The sequence below is a fragment of the Diuraphis noxia genome, unplaced genomic scaffold (genome assembly GCF_037042655.1).
Source record: "Diuraphis noxia isolate RWA-SAM2 unplaced genomic scaffold, SU_Dnox_SAM2 contig0004, whole genome shotgun sequence".
Lineage (NCBI taxonomy): Eukaryota > Metazoa > Arthropoda > Insecta > Hemiptera > Aphididae > Diuraphis > Diuraphis noxia.
The window spans coordinates 59,279,113-59,296,046 of NW_028301714.1; the positions used below are offsets into that span (position 1 = coordinate 59,279,113).

A 16,934-nucleotide genomic window follows, 5' to 3' on the forward strand; every position below is an offset into this window, starting at 1 on the left:
ATTTTTTCGACCTTCAATAAAGTGTTTTAGGCATTTATAACTATTATAAATACATAATATTATATGTATGTGTACCTATATCGATAATTGATTATAAATCTGTTTCAAAAAAATTAATTTTATGACCACTTGAGCATTTACACATAAAACAAATTATGGTATTTTAACGACCATTTGTGTTGAAATAATAATATTTAACATATTTTAATAGATGATGAATATTAATTTAGTTTTTTTTTTAAATTGATTTTCATATAACTTCTAGATTCCATAGTATATGGAATCCATACACCTACAGCATTAATAATAATATGTTTTATTATTAATCTAGTCTTTTTTTAATGAAACATTGTTTGGCTATATATCACTCATAATAATATAAAAATAACTATACAAACAAATCGTAGACAGTGTTAAATACCAAATAACACGGGTGAGAAGGGAAGTTCTAAAAAAAAGTGTTTGATGTGTTTTCTATCTGTATGTAAATAATTTGTGATTGTGATACGATCCCTGACATAGGTGTCAGAATTATTTTGTTTGTTTTCTGTGACAAGAGATATCTGTAAACGGATTTTCTATATCGATATAGTAGTAGGTATTGGATACAAAGATCAATATAGTTGTACAGAGTATAAAGAGAACATTATTATTTTAGTCATTAAATTAAATTTTGTTCACATTCAGATGTCAACAAAGACAAAATAAAAAAACACGACAACAACGTTTAATGAAAAAAAAGTAGAATAAAAAACGGTCCACAGATAAATCAAGTTTGATGTACTTGAATATGTATCAACGGCATTGGTCCCACGCACACAAAGACATCGTGTAATAATATAAAACTGTTTAAACAAAAAAACGACAAACTCGATGGAATTTCGTAATACTCGTCGTTTACTCGTTCACTTTCACACGCTTATAATATTTTACAATTTCGTATCTCTATAAAATATTTATAAAAACAATAAGTCATTAGTATTTACCGTGTTTTTCGTTTGCCCGTGTAGGTCATCAATGGGTGAAGAACAACCTCGGAGTGAACATCAAGACCGGATGGTCAGTGGACCCTTTTGGGCACGGTCCTACAGTGCCGTATCTGCTGAAAAAGTCTGAGATCACCGGCGGAACAGTCATCCAGCGTTTGCATTACGCGTGGAAGGAATGGTTTGCACGGACGCAAAACGGCGATTTCATGTGGAGGCAGAACTGGGATCGGTCCGGTCACACCGACACTTTGGTGCATAACATGCCGTTTTCCATTTACTCGATAAGAGGCTCTTGCGGTCCTCATCCGCAGGTATGTGAGACGAGATCTTATTCCTATCTGCAATATTATCGTTTATCATTTTTACTGATTTGCGATAATATTATTATCGTTTAATATTTAACGAGTGTTTACAATGTTATTTTCACTGCAGGTGTGCATCAATTACGACTTTCGAAAGGTGCCCGGCGAGTTCACCGATTACTCGGAACTCGCGGTTTTCATAGATGACCAGAACGTTAAGCAAAAAGCCGACGTTCTGATGGACCAATACGGTCGCACTGCTTCCGTTTCACCGTACAACGTGGCTCTGATACCGCTGGGAGACGACTTCCGGTACGACCACGACACCGAGTGGGACCAGCAGTACACCAACTACATGAAGCTGTTCGACTACATAAACGCCAACAAGGAGAGATACCACGGGGCGGAAGTAGGTTTCGGCACGCCATCGGATTTCTTCCGGGCACTAAGGGAGAGGAGCGACGGACAGTTCCCCACGTTGCGTGGCGATTTTTTCGTCTATAGCGACGTGTTCTCCGAGGGCCGTCCGGCCTACTGGAGCGGATACTACACGACCCGGCCATACTGGAAGGTGCTGGATCGTGAGCTGGAGAGCAAGCTCAGATCGACGGAAATCCTGTACACGTTTGCCGTCAACGATGCCCGGCGGAAGAAGCTCCAGACAGTCAGGCTGCTGGAGCGGAACTACGAGAAACTGACTCGGGCCAGACAAAACTTGGCGCTATTCCAGCATCACGACGCCATAACGGGCACGTCCAAGTCCTTTGTGATGAACGACTATGCTCTGAAGCTGTTCGAGGGCATCCAAAACTGCGCGTCGATCCAAAGCTTCGCAGTGCAGTGTCTGCTGTCCAAGGCTGGCGACTCGGGAGCGCCGCTGTCTTCGAAAATCGTGGTGCCCGACAGTGACCGTCAGACGTACGACCAGCCGACGTACAGGCTGGCGTTGAATATCGACAAGTCTCGACCCCGAAACGTGATTGTATTCAACCCACTTGGCCGTCGGAAAACAGAACACGTCAAGGTTTTGGTATCGGAACCGAACGTTAGGGTGGTGGACAGCGATGGGTCAGTCGTCCGGCACCAGATAAACCCCGTGTGGAACCTGAGCGAAGCGGCCGAGCAGCCGTTGACCATGTCCAAAGTGTGCTTCGAGCTGCTGTTCGTCGCAGTCTTGGAACCGTTGAGTCTGACCACGTTCACCGTCCAGAAGGCGCCGAACCCGGAAGGTCTGGCACTGGTCTACTGCAAAAACTGCGGCGGACACTCAGTGTTCACCGTTAACCCCTTGAGGCTCGGCGACGTGCAGCTCGAGAACGATCACCTTCAAGTGCTGTTCGATGGCAGGACTGGCCTTTTGAGTTCGATCGTGGACAAGGGCACGGGGGTGTCGCAGTACGTGAACATTGACTTCGCGGCTTATCAAGCGGCACAGCTGCACAGCGGCGCGTACCTGTTCATGCCGGACCCAAACCTGCGGGACACCGAGAAGAAGGTGCTGGACGACTATCCCGGCCCGTCGACAGTGATCATAACGTCCGGGCCCATATCGTCCGAGATCACGGTCGTCTACGGTATAGTGACGCACAGGGCGAGACTTTACCATAGCAAGGGTGTGGAGAGCAAGGGCCTGTACGTGGAGAACGTGGTGGACTTCAAGCAGCCGCCCAAGAACCGGGAGACGGAGCTGTTCATGAGGCTGTCGTCGGGCATCGTCAACGGTGAACCGGCGGTCATCTACACAGACTCCAACGGGTTTCAGATGCAGAAGCGGGTGACGGTAAAGCGGGTGGGCATCGAGGGCAACTACTATCCGGTCACGACGACCGCGTACATCGAGGACGACCGGCACCGCCTGACTGTGCTGGTGAACCACGCTCAAGGTGCCGCTGGATGGGAGCCGGGCCGGATTGAGCTTATGTTGGACCGGCGGACGTTGTACGACGACTCGAGGGGTATGGGTGAGGGGGTGGTGGACAATAAGCCGACGCTAACAAAATACTGGATACTGCTGGAGACGGTGTCAAACGACAGAAGCGGCTCGAAGGGTGGCGACCGGGTGTCCAACCCCAGCCTAGTGGCCAACCAGCTGTCCGAGAGCCTGCTGTACCCAGCCGACGTGTTCGTCGTCGAACCGGACGCCGAACACCACCTCCACCCCGGTCTGTCCATGATCGACAGGCCGGTACCGTGTGACGTGCACCTGATGAACTTCCGGACCAACACCGATCCGGTGTTCCAGCAGTTCCCGTCGCCGTCTGCACTCATGGTACTGCACCGGAAGGGCTACGACTGTCGAGTGGACAAGGGTTACCGGATACCCGATTGTCAGCTCAGACGGGACAGGGGCGTGTTCGATGTAGGCACCACGTTCGCTGGACTCGACCGACTGCAGATCGCCAGGACCACGGTCACCGGTATGCATCCGATGGACGACATCGACCGACTTGACCAAGTGGAGGTGGCCCCAATGGAGTTGGCCGTGTTCAACGTGACGTTTGTAGATTGAACGAATTACTCCTCCCACACAACACACAATTAATGTTATAATACTTTTGTAATAATTCCTGTCCGTGATCATCAAATTTCTAGAACCTCGCGCCCAGTTACAATAACGGAAACTGGTATTATCGACAATATTACATTTATAATTATATGACGTACTTTTATACAGTATGAGTATCAATGCCGAACCTGTGAAAGGGAGGGTTCAACCCCTTCTCTCCTCGAAATTTTTCTTGGATAAAACATTTTATGTTAACAATTATTATAATCAGTGTAATTTAAAAATAATATTTCATACCCATCCTTATACCCTCGAAAAAATTGATCTGAATACGGCCTTGAGTACTAATCGTTTCTGTGACCACTGCTAATTATAATTAATGTTTTATCATATTATGTTAATTTTTTTATTGTTTTACTCAATTACCCACATTTATCGTATCACTTATCGGAACACAATACAATAGATTTACGATAAATAAATATTTTATAATTGGGCTGTATTGTACATTAAGGTATTAATTTAAAAGTTCAGCTGGCAGATGGTTATTTATAGAAATATGGGGATTGACACGAAACTCTTCGGCACAAGGAAGTTCGTTTCTGTCAGGCGCTTAGCATAAAAACGAAACGTGAATACAAAATATGTTCTCAAAGTTTTAGCTGAACAAAATTATTGTACTATATATATAAACGTAAGCGATTATAATATCGTTAGGTATGGCGTTATCGTTGTTTGTAAAAATATATATATATATATAATATGTTAACTTGAAACTTGTATATTATTTTCTCGCAACATTATATTATTATTGTATACCTATAATGTTATATTTTGAATTTAAAATTTGTTGAAAACTACTAAAAATATCAAATCAAATGTAATAACGCGGTTGTCGTTATAATATTATTATTATTATCTCTGCACAAGTGCACAACATTAATAATAATATTGAATAAATGTTGTCTATAGTATTGTTTTTTTTTTTTTTTTTTTTTTTTACTTTTAGAAATTGCTATGGAAATGATTTTATTTCTAGTCACAAGTCTTATGCAAATCTCAATGATGAAAATTAATAATATGTATTATTAATTATTTTATTATGTACTAATTTCTATTCATTTTAAAGTTATTGTGTTTGTTTATTATTTTGCTTTAACATTGTAGCCTTGGTAATATTATGATAATATTATTAAGTTTGAGCACTATTTTTATGTATTATTCGTTTCATTTTTTGTTGCGATAAACGGAAATTAGGTGTGTCATATACTCATATACAAATAAGTAATTTTTACTTTAAGTAGTGTAATATATATGATATTGTATGTTATTTTTATAAATATTAAAAAAATACCCATGTGTTAACCATGTGTACCCATATTGTTTTAACTTATGTTTAGGATGTAGGAATTGTGATATAATATAAATGGATCGGTGTTTATTGATAATAATAAAAAAAAATTGTTCATAAGAAACTGTTTACATATTATTTTATTTTTTGCTGAGAACTAAGATGAAATGTTTAATATATTATCGGCGGTTCGACGAATTTTGAATTGTTGTGGATGTGCACTTATAGCGACTCCGTAACAAATAAAAAGTAACGAGACGAAATTACTCTGGCTCAAAATTATGTCCTTTATTTAATATTATAATGTTTTAATAAAATGAATACTCTGAAATGGTCTGTAATGGTAATGCGTTACTCAAGGACTGTCTGCTACGTGTGCGAGTCTCCGCATACGAGCTGGTCGTCCGTTCAAAAGGATTTATTCAGCAGATTCCTTAGACCAGTCGTATGCAGAGGGAGTCCTATACTCACCTATTGTCACACACGTATCAGTTTACAATATATTTAATTATTTTACAGCTGAATACATTAATACTACAACATCTATAGAATAATGTTATAAACAGCATTCAGTGGTTCTTAACAAAATTTAAAATAGTATATAAGAAACTCATTAGTCATCACTTCATCAGTACCTTATTTCGATTTTTTAGATATAAACTACCGTGAGAGTTTTAATTTTTTTTTCTAAGAAAGTTTTAATTTAATTATTACAAATCGTTTTAGTTATATTGTAAAAACGAATTTCCTAAACTTCACTGACTCGTGTCCTCGTGTTCATGCAGTAATTCATATTATTTATTTAATATTTTAATGAATAATTATTATAATTTGTAACAACATACTGCTCAGTTGTTTTAGATTCTGAGCGGAGTGAGGAATGTTGTATTGATTTTAGTATTTTACCATGATGTGTATTTTTTTTTGTGTGTGTCTGTCATCACGTTTTGGGAAAGTAAAAATACTTCGATTTTCGACTTCAGTACCTTGTTAGCTAAGAAAGTGAATTTTGTTGGTACTCAGGCGGGTAAAAAGTAAAAAAATTCTCAATATTTTTCTAAATATTCGGGATAAAAAAACTAAAAATTAAGGGAAAATCGGGAAATTTACACATAATCAGTTTTCAACAAATCAAATTTGGTTTTTGATGTAACTTTTAAAAAAATGACCATAGATACATGAAATTTTCAACGAATGCTATAAGTATATTCTATGCACCATGCAATTTAAAAAAATTTTGGTTTAAGCTTATCTATTTATAGGCATATGCAATTTTCGATAATTATTAGTTTTTTTAAAATTAATATCGATAATAATTTATTTTTTATGTGAAAAACTTGAAAATTTAATTCAAGACACCTAACATATTTTTACAAAAGCAGTTGAAAAATAAAAGAAATTTATAGTTACAATTTTTTTTTTTTTATAAGCATTCAAAGTTTGAATTTTGACAACATACGTAAAAATCACGAAAATTCACAAATTATTTTATGCTAAAAATTCATCACAATTTTTCTTTTTAAATCTAAGATTTAAAAATGTTTAATATAGGTTTAATATATATATCCTAGACAGATAAACAGTCTCCGCTCAGAATCGTTTTTCGTATACAATGATATAATATCATTGGATTCAAATTTAATTCCATCCATTACAGTAACCCACTTGTAACCTACTGTACAGCAGAGCGACATCCACGACTTACTCGCTTTTTTATGTTAAATATAAATGGACAATGGTAGAGATACGGCACCTCGTGTTTTTAATGAATTGAATCTGTGAGGATTCAAAAAAGTTTTTTGAAAGATTTTAATTGGACAAAGGTAGGTTAGGTTCACAAGTGCACTTCTTCCATAAAATTTACATCTCACATCATGCATTTTAATCCTGTTCATAGCAACAACATGACTTTTTCGTCCATCAATTGATAACTGATTCAATAATAAATAAATACATACATTGAATTATGTTGTTTAACATTTAAAAACATGGAATAAAAAACTTACTCGTATGGACCAAAATCATGTTTTAAATCAAAATGATTCTTAGCAATTGTCACATCGACTGCATGTGAAACCTATTTTTGTGAGATTTTCGTTGATTTTTCTCCAGGTTCAGCAATGATCTAACTTTAATAGAAATCAAATTGTTTAATTTTAAATCGAAAAAAAGAAATGAACTGAACACAATATAGATGTTTATTACTCAGAACATTAAGGTAACAACTAATAATACATTTACTGCTGATATTTTATCTGCTAACATATTTTTGGTAGTTTAAATTATTTTCATATTAGGCATTACTGCATTAGGTGTCTGAACTCCGAAGAATATGATTAGGTACTATCATTGATGAACAAAATAAACAGCAACAATGAGGGGCAATAGGTAGGCAACCAATATTACAACTGTGCTTACGAAGAATGGATCTTTAGAGAAAAACATTTTTTTTGACCGTATATAATATTGCCTATACATAACCCCTTATTGGCAACTTGCACAGTTTATTAACATTTATAAAACATTAACATAATAATTTTCATTATAATATTATATTTTATTACATATTTGTAAATTTAAATTAAAATAGTTAAATACATATTATTTGTTAGTATAACAATTATCTAATAGTACACACTATTAGGCATATGGGAGATATTAGACACATTGAACTTCAAAATATTTTAAGGTACAAATAACATTTACAGAAAATTATACATAATTAAATATTTAATAATTAATTTAACATCATTTATACAATGAGAATTTGAGAAGTGGAAACATGAGTTTAAAGAAAATATAAATATAAATTTTTGAAAAGATCATAAAAAAAAAAAATTAATGACAGAATATTCATACTATTAATCAATTACTGTCTCTAATCTACTACTCAATAATTATATATTTAATTAATTATAATAAAACATAATATTATAAATATAATGAAAATTAATAATTATGTTATCGTCTTATCATTGTTATTAACGAGTTATAAGTATTGTTAGATGTACAAAAAATTTACAATTTTAAAATACTCATAACTTGCTTTTAAAGTTAAAATATAATAAAAAGAGTATTGGGTGCGTTAGATTAACATGGTACTTTTAAGTTACATATGTTAAATTTATGCTAAATTTTAAACTAACGGAGCAAAACGTGATCTGCTGAGCGTAAGATTTGATATGTTATGCACTTCGAAGACGGACATAACACGTCATGCGAGTGCCGAATCCACTTATAAGTTATAACACTACTACACTAGTGTTTTTAATCAATGGTATAATATGTCTGCCTGTTTGTTTAAGTGAACATTCTAAATTCGAATGAAATACAATAATATTATGAACACTCACGAATTAATCTAATATCTCAATTCTGCGCGTTTTATTTGTTCGTTATTACATCTCCTCACCAGTGGCGTATTCAGAGATTTGATGCCCAGGGTAAATATAATTTGGTGCCCCCAAAATTTTAACATTTATTTACCTTTAGTTATTATTAGCAACCGACCATGTCATCGCATGGTATTCATAGAAAATTACTCTAATAATGTATTAATTTAAGTATCGTCAGTGTTAAGATTTGCTTGTTCAATAACTAAGATCATCAACAAAATTATCATAATTTAAAATGTGCAAATTAATATCTTTCCTAAAGAAGTAAATAAATAAATAAAATATGATGTTATTGTTATACAATTGATAAAACAGCGTAAAATAATTAAAATAAAAGTAATCATTTACCGATAGCATGATGAATTTGAGTTACTAGGAGTTGTTAAATCACCCGTTTGAGAAGTGAGAACTAGCTGTAATAAGACTATTGACAATATCTTCTAAATTTAATTAATAAATGAAAACAATTAACTAAAAAATGTAACAAATAATATGACAAATGTCTTTGTCTGTACAATTGTATAGAAAATGGAAAATACTATATTTTATCTAAATTTTGGATTAACCAAGTGAAAAATTAACAATATAAATAACATATTCAATAGGTAATAGTGCATAAAAAAATGTTATATAAATTAGTTTGCAAATTTGCAATATGTCATGCAAACTATATACTATGTAGCAATAAACATTTTCTATGAATAAAGAAATGTAAAAAAGTAATATAATATATAATCTTTAATAATAAATATCATATTAATAATATAAGTAGGTAATTTAATTAAGGGTGTAAAAAAATAAACAATCAGCAGTCAGCACTAACCGTATGTTATAAAATATGAATTATGATATTAATTGATTACTGAAATTCAGTACTGAATACTAAAGACGCAAATTTATGAAAGTAATTAATATTAAAAGTATAACATACTTGACGTCTTTTCTGGGCTGTTTAACACGTTATTGCCGTTATTAGCCTTAAAATAAGAGTTCATGCAAGGAACTTTTGCCATAACATTTGCAATTTCAATTTTTTTATTTCTTGGTTTTTTGTGATTACTATAATCACTAGGCTGCATTCTACTGATTTTAATCATCTGAATACCAAAAGCAATTTAACGAAATTAAAAGTAAGAAGCATTAAATAAATATATTTTACAAATTATATTATATATTATATTGCCAATAACACTTATTATATTGCCAGGAATAAAATAATTTAAAAATACATACCGTGTATAAATATTAAGTAGATTGCAGTGATTGCACAGAATATTGAGAATGCCTAAGTACAAAACACAAAAGAATAAAAGATGTAGACTTTAGTATAAAGGGACGCTTTATTTTAAACAATATCACGGAGCACGGACGTACTATATAGTAAAAGCAACCGGCAACCACAGGTCCACAGCGTAATTAATATTTAATAGTCGCCAAAATAGTACAATAGATACGCCGACCGCCGCGCCGTCGAAGTAAAAATAGGTTTTATTGACGACTGATGACTGACGGGTTTCGGGGTGTCTCTGAATTTCCAATAGAATAATTTCCTGATAATATGTACAATATACATCACAGATAAAGTCGATCGCTACAACTATACATACAAGTCATACAACATACTATACTAAACAACCGCTATCGTGTTTTATAAATAACCAATTTTTATTTCTGAAATTCCGCGTGTTTGGGTCGAGTATTATACTATTATCTATATAATAATTGAGGCAGTAAGCACAAATAACTTATTATGAAGAACTATAAATTATAATTATAAGCTTTTTCAAACAAAAAATTGATACCCCTTGAAATTTGATGCCCTGGGCGATTGCCCTCTCTTACAACCACCTAAATACGCCACTCCACCTCATTCTTGTGTCAATTGTATTGATTGTTAAGTTATTTTATGAGTAGGATAAGAAACAATGAACAATAATTATAAAAAAAATTGAATTTTAATTTTTAATTATTTTAACCTAAGGCTTAGGTCCTAAGCATTAAATATAGTTATCCTTATCAATTATATACATGTTCTTAACGGGTACAGGGTAGTTGTCAGAAAAATGATAAGAATGTTTAACCACGATTTATACCAGTGAACCAGCAGTGATACCAACGTGAAAAAAAAATCATCGCAATAATAATTACAGCCTTCATATAGACATCACTGATGACAAAATCTTTACATAATATTTAAAATGTTTTTACTTTTTAGCACTATACGTCTATAATCTATACCTCAGATTAAATAAAATTATGTAATAAATAATAAATTTTTTAATACATTTAACAATTGTGGCATTCTGAATGTTAAAGAATTATTAAAATTGAATTTTTAGATTTTATTAGATGCATTCGACATAGAATGAATTTGTTTGGAACTTAACCATCCAAATTTTCATCAGCAAATTAGCTGTGTTATTTAGAACCTATTAAAGAAAAAAAAACAATTCTTAAAAATTTTAAATGTTTATTATGAAAATTGAAAAAAAAAATGTTAACGGGTACCAATGAGTGATAGCAATAATATGTCTCTGATTCTTCATAAATATAGCATATTTGTACATATTAAATACAATATAACATGGAGGTAAAATATAGAGTAAAATTAATTTTTATGACTGGAAATTCCCTATGTAGAAATCATAGTATAATATAGAGCAAAATAAGTTTTTATTACTGGAAATTTCCTATGTAGAAATCATACTGACCTTTTCATGGTAAGTTAATCATAAAATATAACCAGTGGTATATAGTTAGTACCACCCAAATCCATTTTAATTTTACAACGTTGGCAACACCCTTGTTGCCGTATAACCATTATATTTAACCGCCGGGTAACCACTCTTATCATTTTTCTGACAACTACCATTTTCCGGTTCTTAACTTGTTAAACTACATAATAAAAAAATCAAAATTCGTGGACGCTGCGTGTGGAAGTATTGTCGCGTACATGCGTCGCATAACCATAAAATCTTAAATTTTAAAATCTATAACTTCCAAAATAATGGTTTCCGCAAAAAAAATCAAACACTTTCAAAACCAGCGTTGAAAATTTCGTCTTCAAATTTTTTTTTTGAAATTCACGAAGGGCGGGTAAAGTGCATTTCTTCCATAACTGTTGATATTTTGTGGTTAGGATAGGATTTGTTTCAGTGGCGTACGCAGAATTCTTTAATGGGGGGGGTTACCATATTTTATATACATATATAAAAAAAAAAAAATGTTTAAACAATTGTATTCTTCTTATATTTAAAGACATGCACATTAAAATTTTTTAAAAATGTATATTTTATGGACTAAAAACACTAACCTATTAAGTTATAACTTAATATTAATTCGTCTCGATGATTTTGATAATTCATCTAGTACTGCGTCTGTTGAGATTTCAATATCCCGATGAATATTTAGCATTGCTAATCCGTTTAAGCGAGATTCTCCGGTTGTATTTCGTAGATAGGTTTTGAGACGACGAAGAGTCGAAAAAGTCCTTTCTGGTGTGGCCGTCGTTACTGGTAGAGTAACAAGAATAACTAAAAGTTTTCGTATAATTGGAAATATTTTTTCATCACATACAAGTAAAGCTGAATGGGCATTTTTAAGATTGTCATTCATTTGGCTTACATAATTCCACCATAATCTAAGTTCTCCGATACTTTGTTCTTCACTGCAGTTAACGATTTTTTCATAACGACGTACTAAATGTACAATGTCAGTCTCAAATTGTTTTTTGAATTCTAAATTATTTATTTTTGATGGCAAGAGACAGTGAAAACTTGACAAAATTTGTTTATGATCTAACAAACGTTTTTGAATTTGGGTAGTAAAAAAATCTAAAAATGGAATGAATATTGAAACACGAAAATATACTTCAGGTGAATCTGTTTCAATATTACTACGGTGTACTTGCCTGCCAACTTTTCGTGGAATTTTAACATCAACATCCCAATCAGAACATATTTTTTGAACATCATTGAAAATATAATACTAGACCGATATACGGAACCTTTTAAAACCACCGGTAAGTGACCGACCGACAAACCGCATAATATGATCCTAGCCTAAATATAATATTCCATAAAAAAAATCATTATTCGTATTTTACTTGGGGGGGGTTAAACCCCTAAAACCCCCCCCGTCGGTACGCCATTTTGTTTACATTTGCATTGTTATGTGCCATGTGGTTTGCAATTGATCTAAGCTGAAATACTGAATGCTAAATTACTGCTCAAGGAGTGTCTTAATATTTAAGATTGAAAAACGAAAACAACAGATTCCTCGTATAATATCGATTTACAAATCTAATATTCAATATTTCGATCAAAATGTTCAAGCGGAACAAGGAAAACGAAAAGTTAAGAAATCATTTAAAAGATCAGTTGCAACATATAAACCGACGAATTGATGATTTAACGAATTCCAGGTAAAGTTATTGTGCATCTAAGCATCTTATATAATACTGACTAGTTCTATAGTGTACCTAAATATTGTTAGGCATACTATCGCATTTTGGTCCAACCATATTATAATGTTTTCTAAATATTGATTTTATATTTTAACCCCCTGATGTAATTTTTGTTGTAAATTGGAAGTATTTAAATATTTTTTCAATCACTTCTAAATATCTAATGCAGTGTTTCTCAGCCACCGGTGTAAGGCCTCCTTAAGTGTGCCTCTAAATGTCATGATTATTAATATATACATAAAATAAATAAATGAGTTTTCCTAACCTAAGTAAACACACCATTTAGATTTATTTGCTAAGTAACTGGCTGATATACAAGTTTTTTGGTACCTACTAATATGGTGAAATCCTATTGTGTAAAAAAATATTTATTCCTGTATTGGCTGTATTTGATACTTTATTTTGTTTGTTTGAAAATAAAATGATAATATGTTACAGAAGTGACAAGACTGATGATGGATATATTGAATTGGTAGATGACACTCGTGAACAACTTAAAGAATTTGATATGAGATTAATCTATCTTCTCCAATGTGAGGATAGACCTATAGATGCGTCTGTATATAGTGATTTGGGCAAAATGGGTTTGGTCAGTATTAAATTAAATTTAAATTTTTAATTTAACAGTACTCATTTCCATATTACAATATTTGTTAGGTCATTAGTTTAAGAAATAAACATTAATCAACCAATCAAGTAACTGTATAATTTTTATGTCTTATATACAGGCATCTTTTTGTGCATCTATAACAAAAACATTTCAAACTCCGTCGATCGCCAAAATGTTTGCTAAAAATGAACTAAATGCTCTCAGAGAAAAATGCAAACAAATTAAAAACGATATAAGATTGTGTAAATTGAACTTAATGGAAGGAAAGCGACAAAAGGTTAGTCTTATTTATCTAAGAATAAATAAAGTATATACTTGATATATTTGATGTAGGTATACAAATTTAGTTTATTACTGTTATTGTTTCATATATGGGTTATCATACATAACAGCTTGAAGTATTATGTGCTTTGAAATGTCTTGGTTGTGAGCTGACAAATGAAGATAAAATGTTTATTAGAAGTGAAATAAGAAACATTCATAGCTGTGCACCAATGTGATGTGTTAAATGGATTAAGTATGAAATTTCCATTACTTTAATCTTATAAATGTGATACATATTATTTATAGCTAAGACTAGGATAATTATGATTTATGACCATTAAAAATTTAAATATATCATTTATAACAATACTCTATTGAATAATGTCAATTTTTTTATGTTTTCAAATCAGACCATGTGTTGATTGTCAGGTTATACATTTCTGTAAGAAGGAAAACTTCATTCATCTACAGAAATTATTTGCACATACGTATTGCGACCTTAAACTTTTTTCATTGAAATTATTGTTTATTCATTGTTTTTTTCTTCTTAATATGCAATTATTCCTATTAACCCCTTAATGTGCAAAAAATATGCAATATTAAATTTAATAAACCTGATTCTATATCACACAAATCAAACTTAGCGATATGCATGACTGTATAAAAAATATGAATAAATCATTAATGTCCTGACCTTATTGTTATGTGGTCGAGGGAATGATCAATGTTTAATAAGTTACATTGGAGGGCTGTAGGACCCTATAAAAATAGTTACCATGCCCTGGAATCGATAATATATTATAAATAAAAATCTTGAATACCTATATTTAAATATCCTGAATTCTTTTTCAGTTGTTATCAAGTTTTATTGTCTTCTAAATACATTCAAATAATAATGCTCATAAGTATGTAAATTACATTCTATCATTCCCAACAGTGGAAAAATGATTTTGGGAACAACTGTTGCCTGTTATACTGGTCAAAAATTATGAAATTAAAAGTACCTATATTAATAGTCGTACAATTAACAAAAGTGATACTGTAAACAGTTATTTTTACGTTTTATTTAAGCTAATGTTATGTAGGAATTTTCATCATAGCCTTCAATAGTTTATAATACATTGAGTTTTTATTGAAATTCCATATGGTTGGCTGTTACCGTTACATTATCTTATTAATTGTTAATATTTATAATTTAACTTTATGAAGTAACAAGTAATAAGTGAAAGAAGTAACAAAACTAATTGATAAAATAAATTTTATCCTTTTAATAAATAATTTATTATTGTTAAATATTACCAATGAATACTATGGCCAATATAAACTATTAGATATTGACATTGTTAAAAATATTCTGTAATGAATTAACTTAGTCTCTAATTGGTAAATAAAGATTCTTTCAAAAAAAAAATTATAATTTTTAATATCATTTACAAGAATCCTAATATTTTCTTGGATAATATATCTCCTTCCAACTTCCCTACTACAACAAAATTGGATTCAAGATTAGTGTATTAAGATTTAGTTGTAAGAAAACACTTGTGTTATGAATTATGATAATACAATCATTTTGCATGAACTTGAAAATAAAAGTTATTGGCAGCTCAATACTTAAGTTTTGACTATCAGTACATTGATTTAATTATTATGCACACAAAAATAATATATTTTATTTTATAGATTACAATATGCTTTGGAAATGATATAACTACAACATAAACTTGGCATATTTAATGTTTATATTCAATTATAAAACACTTACCAATAACCTGAATGGGAATAAAAAGTATTTTTTAAATAATAAATTGTGTATTTATTTACTTTCTTTACTTAGTGGTGATTGACATTGCTTGAATACCAAGTACCTAAGTTAACTGTATTATGACATAAGACTTGTATTTTATGTATTAATATGTTTTACTTATAAATATTTGAGAATCAGGTTTGAAATAAAATTAGTTTTGATATTTTATTTTGGTTAGATATTCCATGTTATAAAAAAAAAAGTGTTATTAGATCCGTATTAGAAATACCAATTACACTTTAAAAACCATCTGTTATACTGTACAAAATATAGTAATATAATTTGAATTTAATTGTTGTACATTATAACGTTATGAAATCTTAGATGGTTCTTCAGAATTTAGCGTGATGGAGATTATATTATGTACATTGCGCCGTTGTTAAACTGATATTAGACTGTGGTAACAATAAATACCTACATTAAACTATATTAAGCAAATTATGTATTTCAAACTCATCATTTTATATCCCAGATTTCCAGCTTGGGTTCCAATAAATTAAGCGTAAATATAATAATATGCAACTCTTACAGCTTCCAAGCCCTACTATTAATAGAAGTAGTTATATTCGTGATATGTTATTATATTTAATAATATAACGTAGGATTCACTGGCCAAAGAACAGTTACAATTCTATGTCTTTACTTAATTTAAATTTCATAATTTATTCATTTGACTAATAGCCATTAATTTTATTCGTTTAGGATTTCATACAACTTAAAAGTAATAATTAGCAAGGTTATAAAGTCCATGCCTAAGCTTATGGTCAATCTAAAACAGCAAAGGTCACATTGGAATTTTTACCACCTAATAGCCAGTATCAATTAATTATTCTTTCTTGTATCATTATTTATTTATTTATCTATGTAAATTACTGTAATTTGTTGTAAATATTGTAATTATAATTTACGCTTACCAATTAAATAGGTAATATGTTACATTTTCTATTATATTATCAAACAATTTTATGTCCCTGTATGTCAATAACACTTTATTATAAATAAATAAATAAAAAAAACAAGCCAATACCAAAACCATTGACATTATAGTCAAACATTTGTACACCTAAAAACACGTTAGGTATTGTGAAACCAATAATTTCTTTCTTGGCTCTCAGATCAACTATAAATCCATTAATTTACAAAAGAGTTTTAAATTTATACTCCCTACTGACATCTATATTTAAATTAGCCCAGCGACCTTCTCTAAAATTGGATTCTATAAATTTAAGAATTATGTAAAGGTTTGGT

At 31.7% G+C, this 16,934-nt stretch overlaps 2 protein-coding genes and 1 long non-coding RNA gene across 3 annotated transcripts in view; 2 read left to right on the forward strand and 1 right to left on the reverse strand.

Moving 5' to 3' along the window:
- alpha-Man-IIb (alpha-Mannosidase class II b) overlaps positions 1-5,272 on the forward strand; it is a 160,682-nt gene extending 155,410 nt beyond the window's left edge. The window contains exons 5-6 of the mRNA XM_089226720.1: positions 1,011-1,300; positions 1,422-5,272. Of these exons, the coding sequence (XP_089082846.1) occupies positions 1,011-1,300; positions 1,422-3,800 (2,669 nt within the window). The 3' untranslated portion in view covers positions 3,801-5,272. The remainder of the gene's footprint in view (positions 1-1,010; positions 1,301-1,421) is intronic.
- Positions 5,273-6,800: 1,528 nt separating this feature from the next.
- LOC149056259 (uncharacterized) lies at positions 6,801-10,023 on the reverse strand. Its single transcript, XR_016191792.1, has 4 exons — positions 9,777-10,023; positions 9,475-9,640; positions 7,155-7,277; positions 6,801-7,079 (listed from the first exon to the last, which is right to left on the reverse strand). It is a non-coding gene; the product is annotated as an uncharacterized LOC149056259 (long non-coding RNA).
- A 2,518-nt stretch (positions 10,024-12,541) lies between these two features.
- LOC107161470 (protein LZIC-like) lies at positions 12,542-15,638 on the forward strand. Its single transcript, XM_089226451.1, has 5 exons — positions 12,542-12,966; positions 13,447-13,597; positions 13,737-13,895; positions 14,011-14,135; positions 15,563-15,638. The coding sequence occupies exons 1-4, from the start codon at positions 12,869-12,871 to the stop codon at positions 14,116-14,118; spliced, it is 516 nt and encodes a 171-aa protein (XP_089082577.1). The 5' UTR covers positions 12,542-12,868; the 3' UTR covers positions 14,119-14,135; positions 15,563-15,638.
- Positions 15,639-16,934: the final 1,296 nt, after the last annotated feature.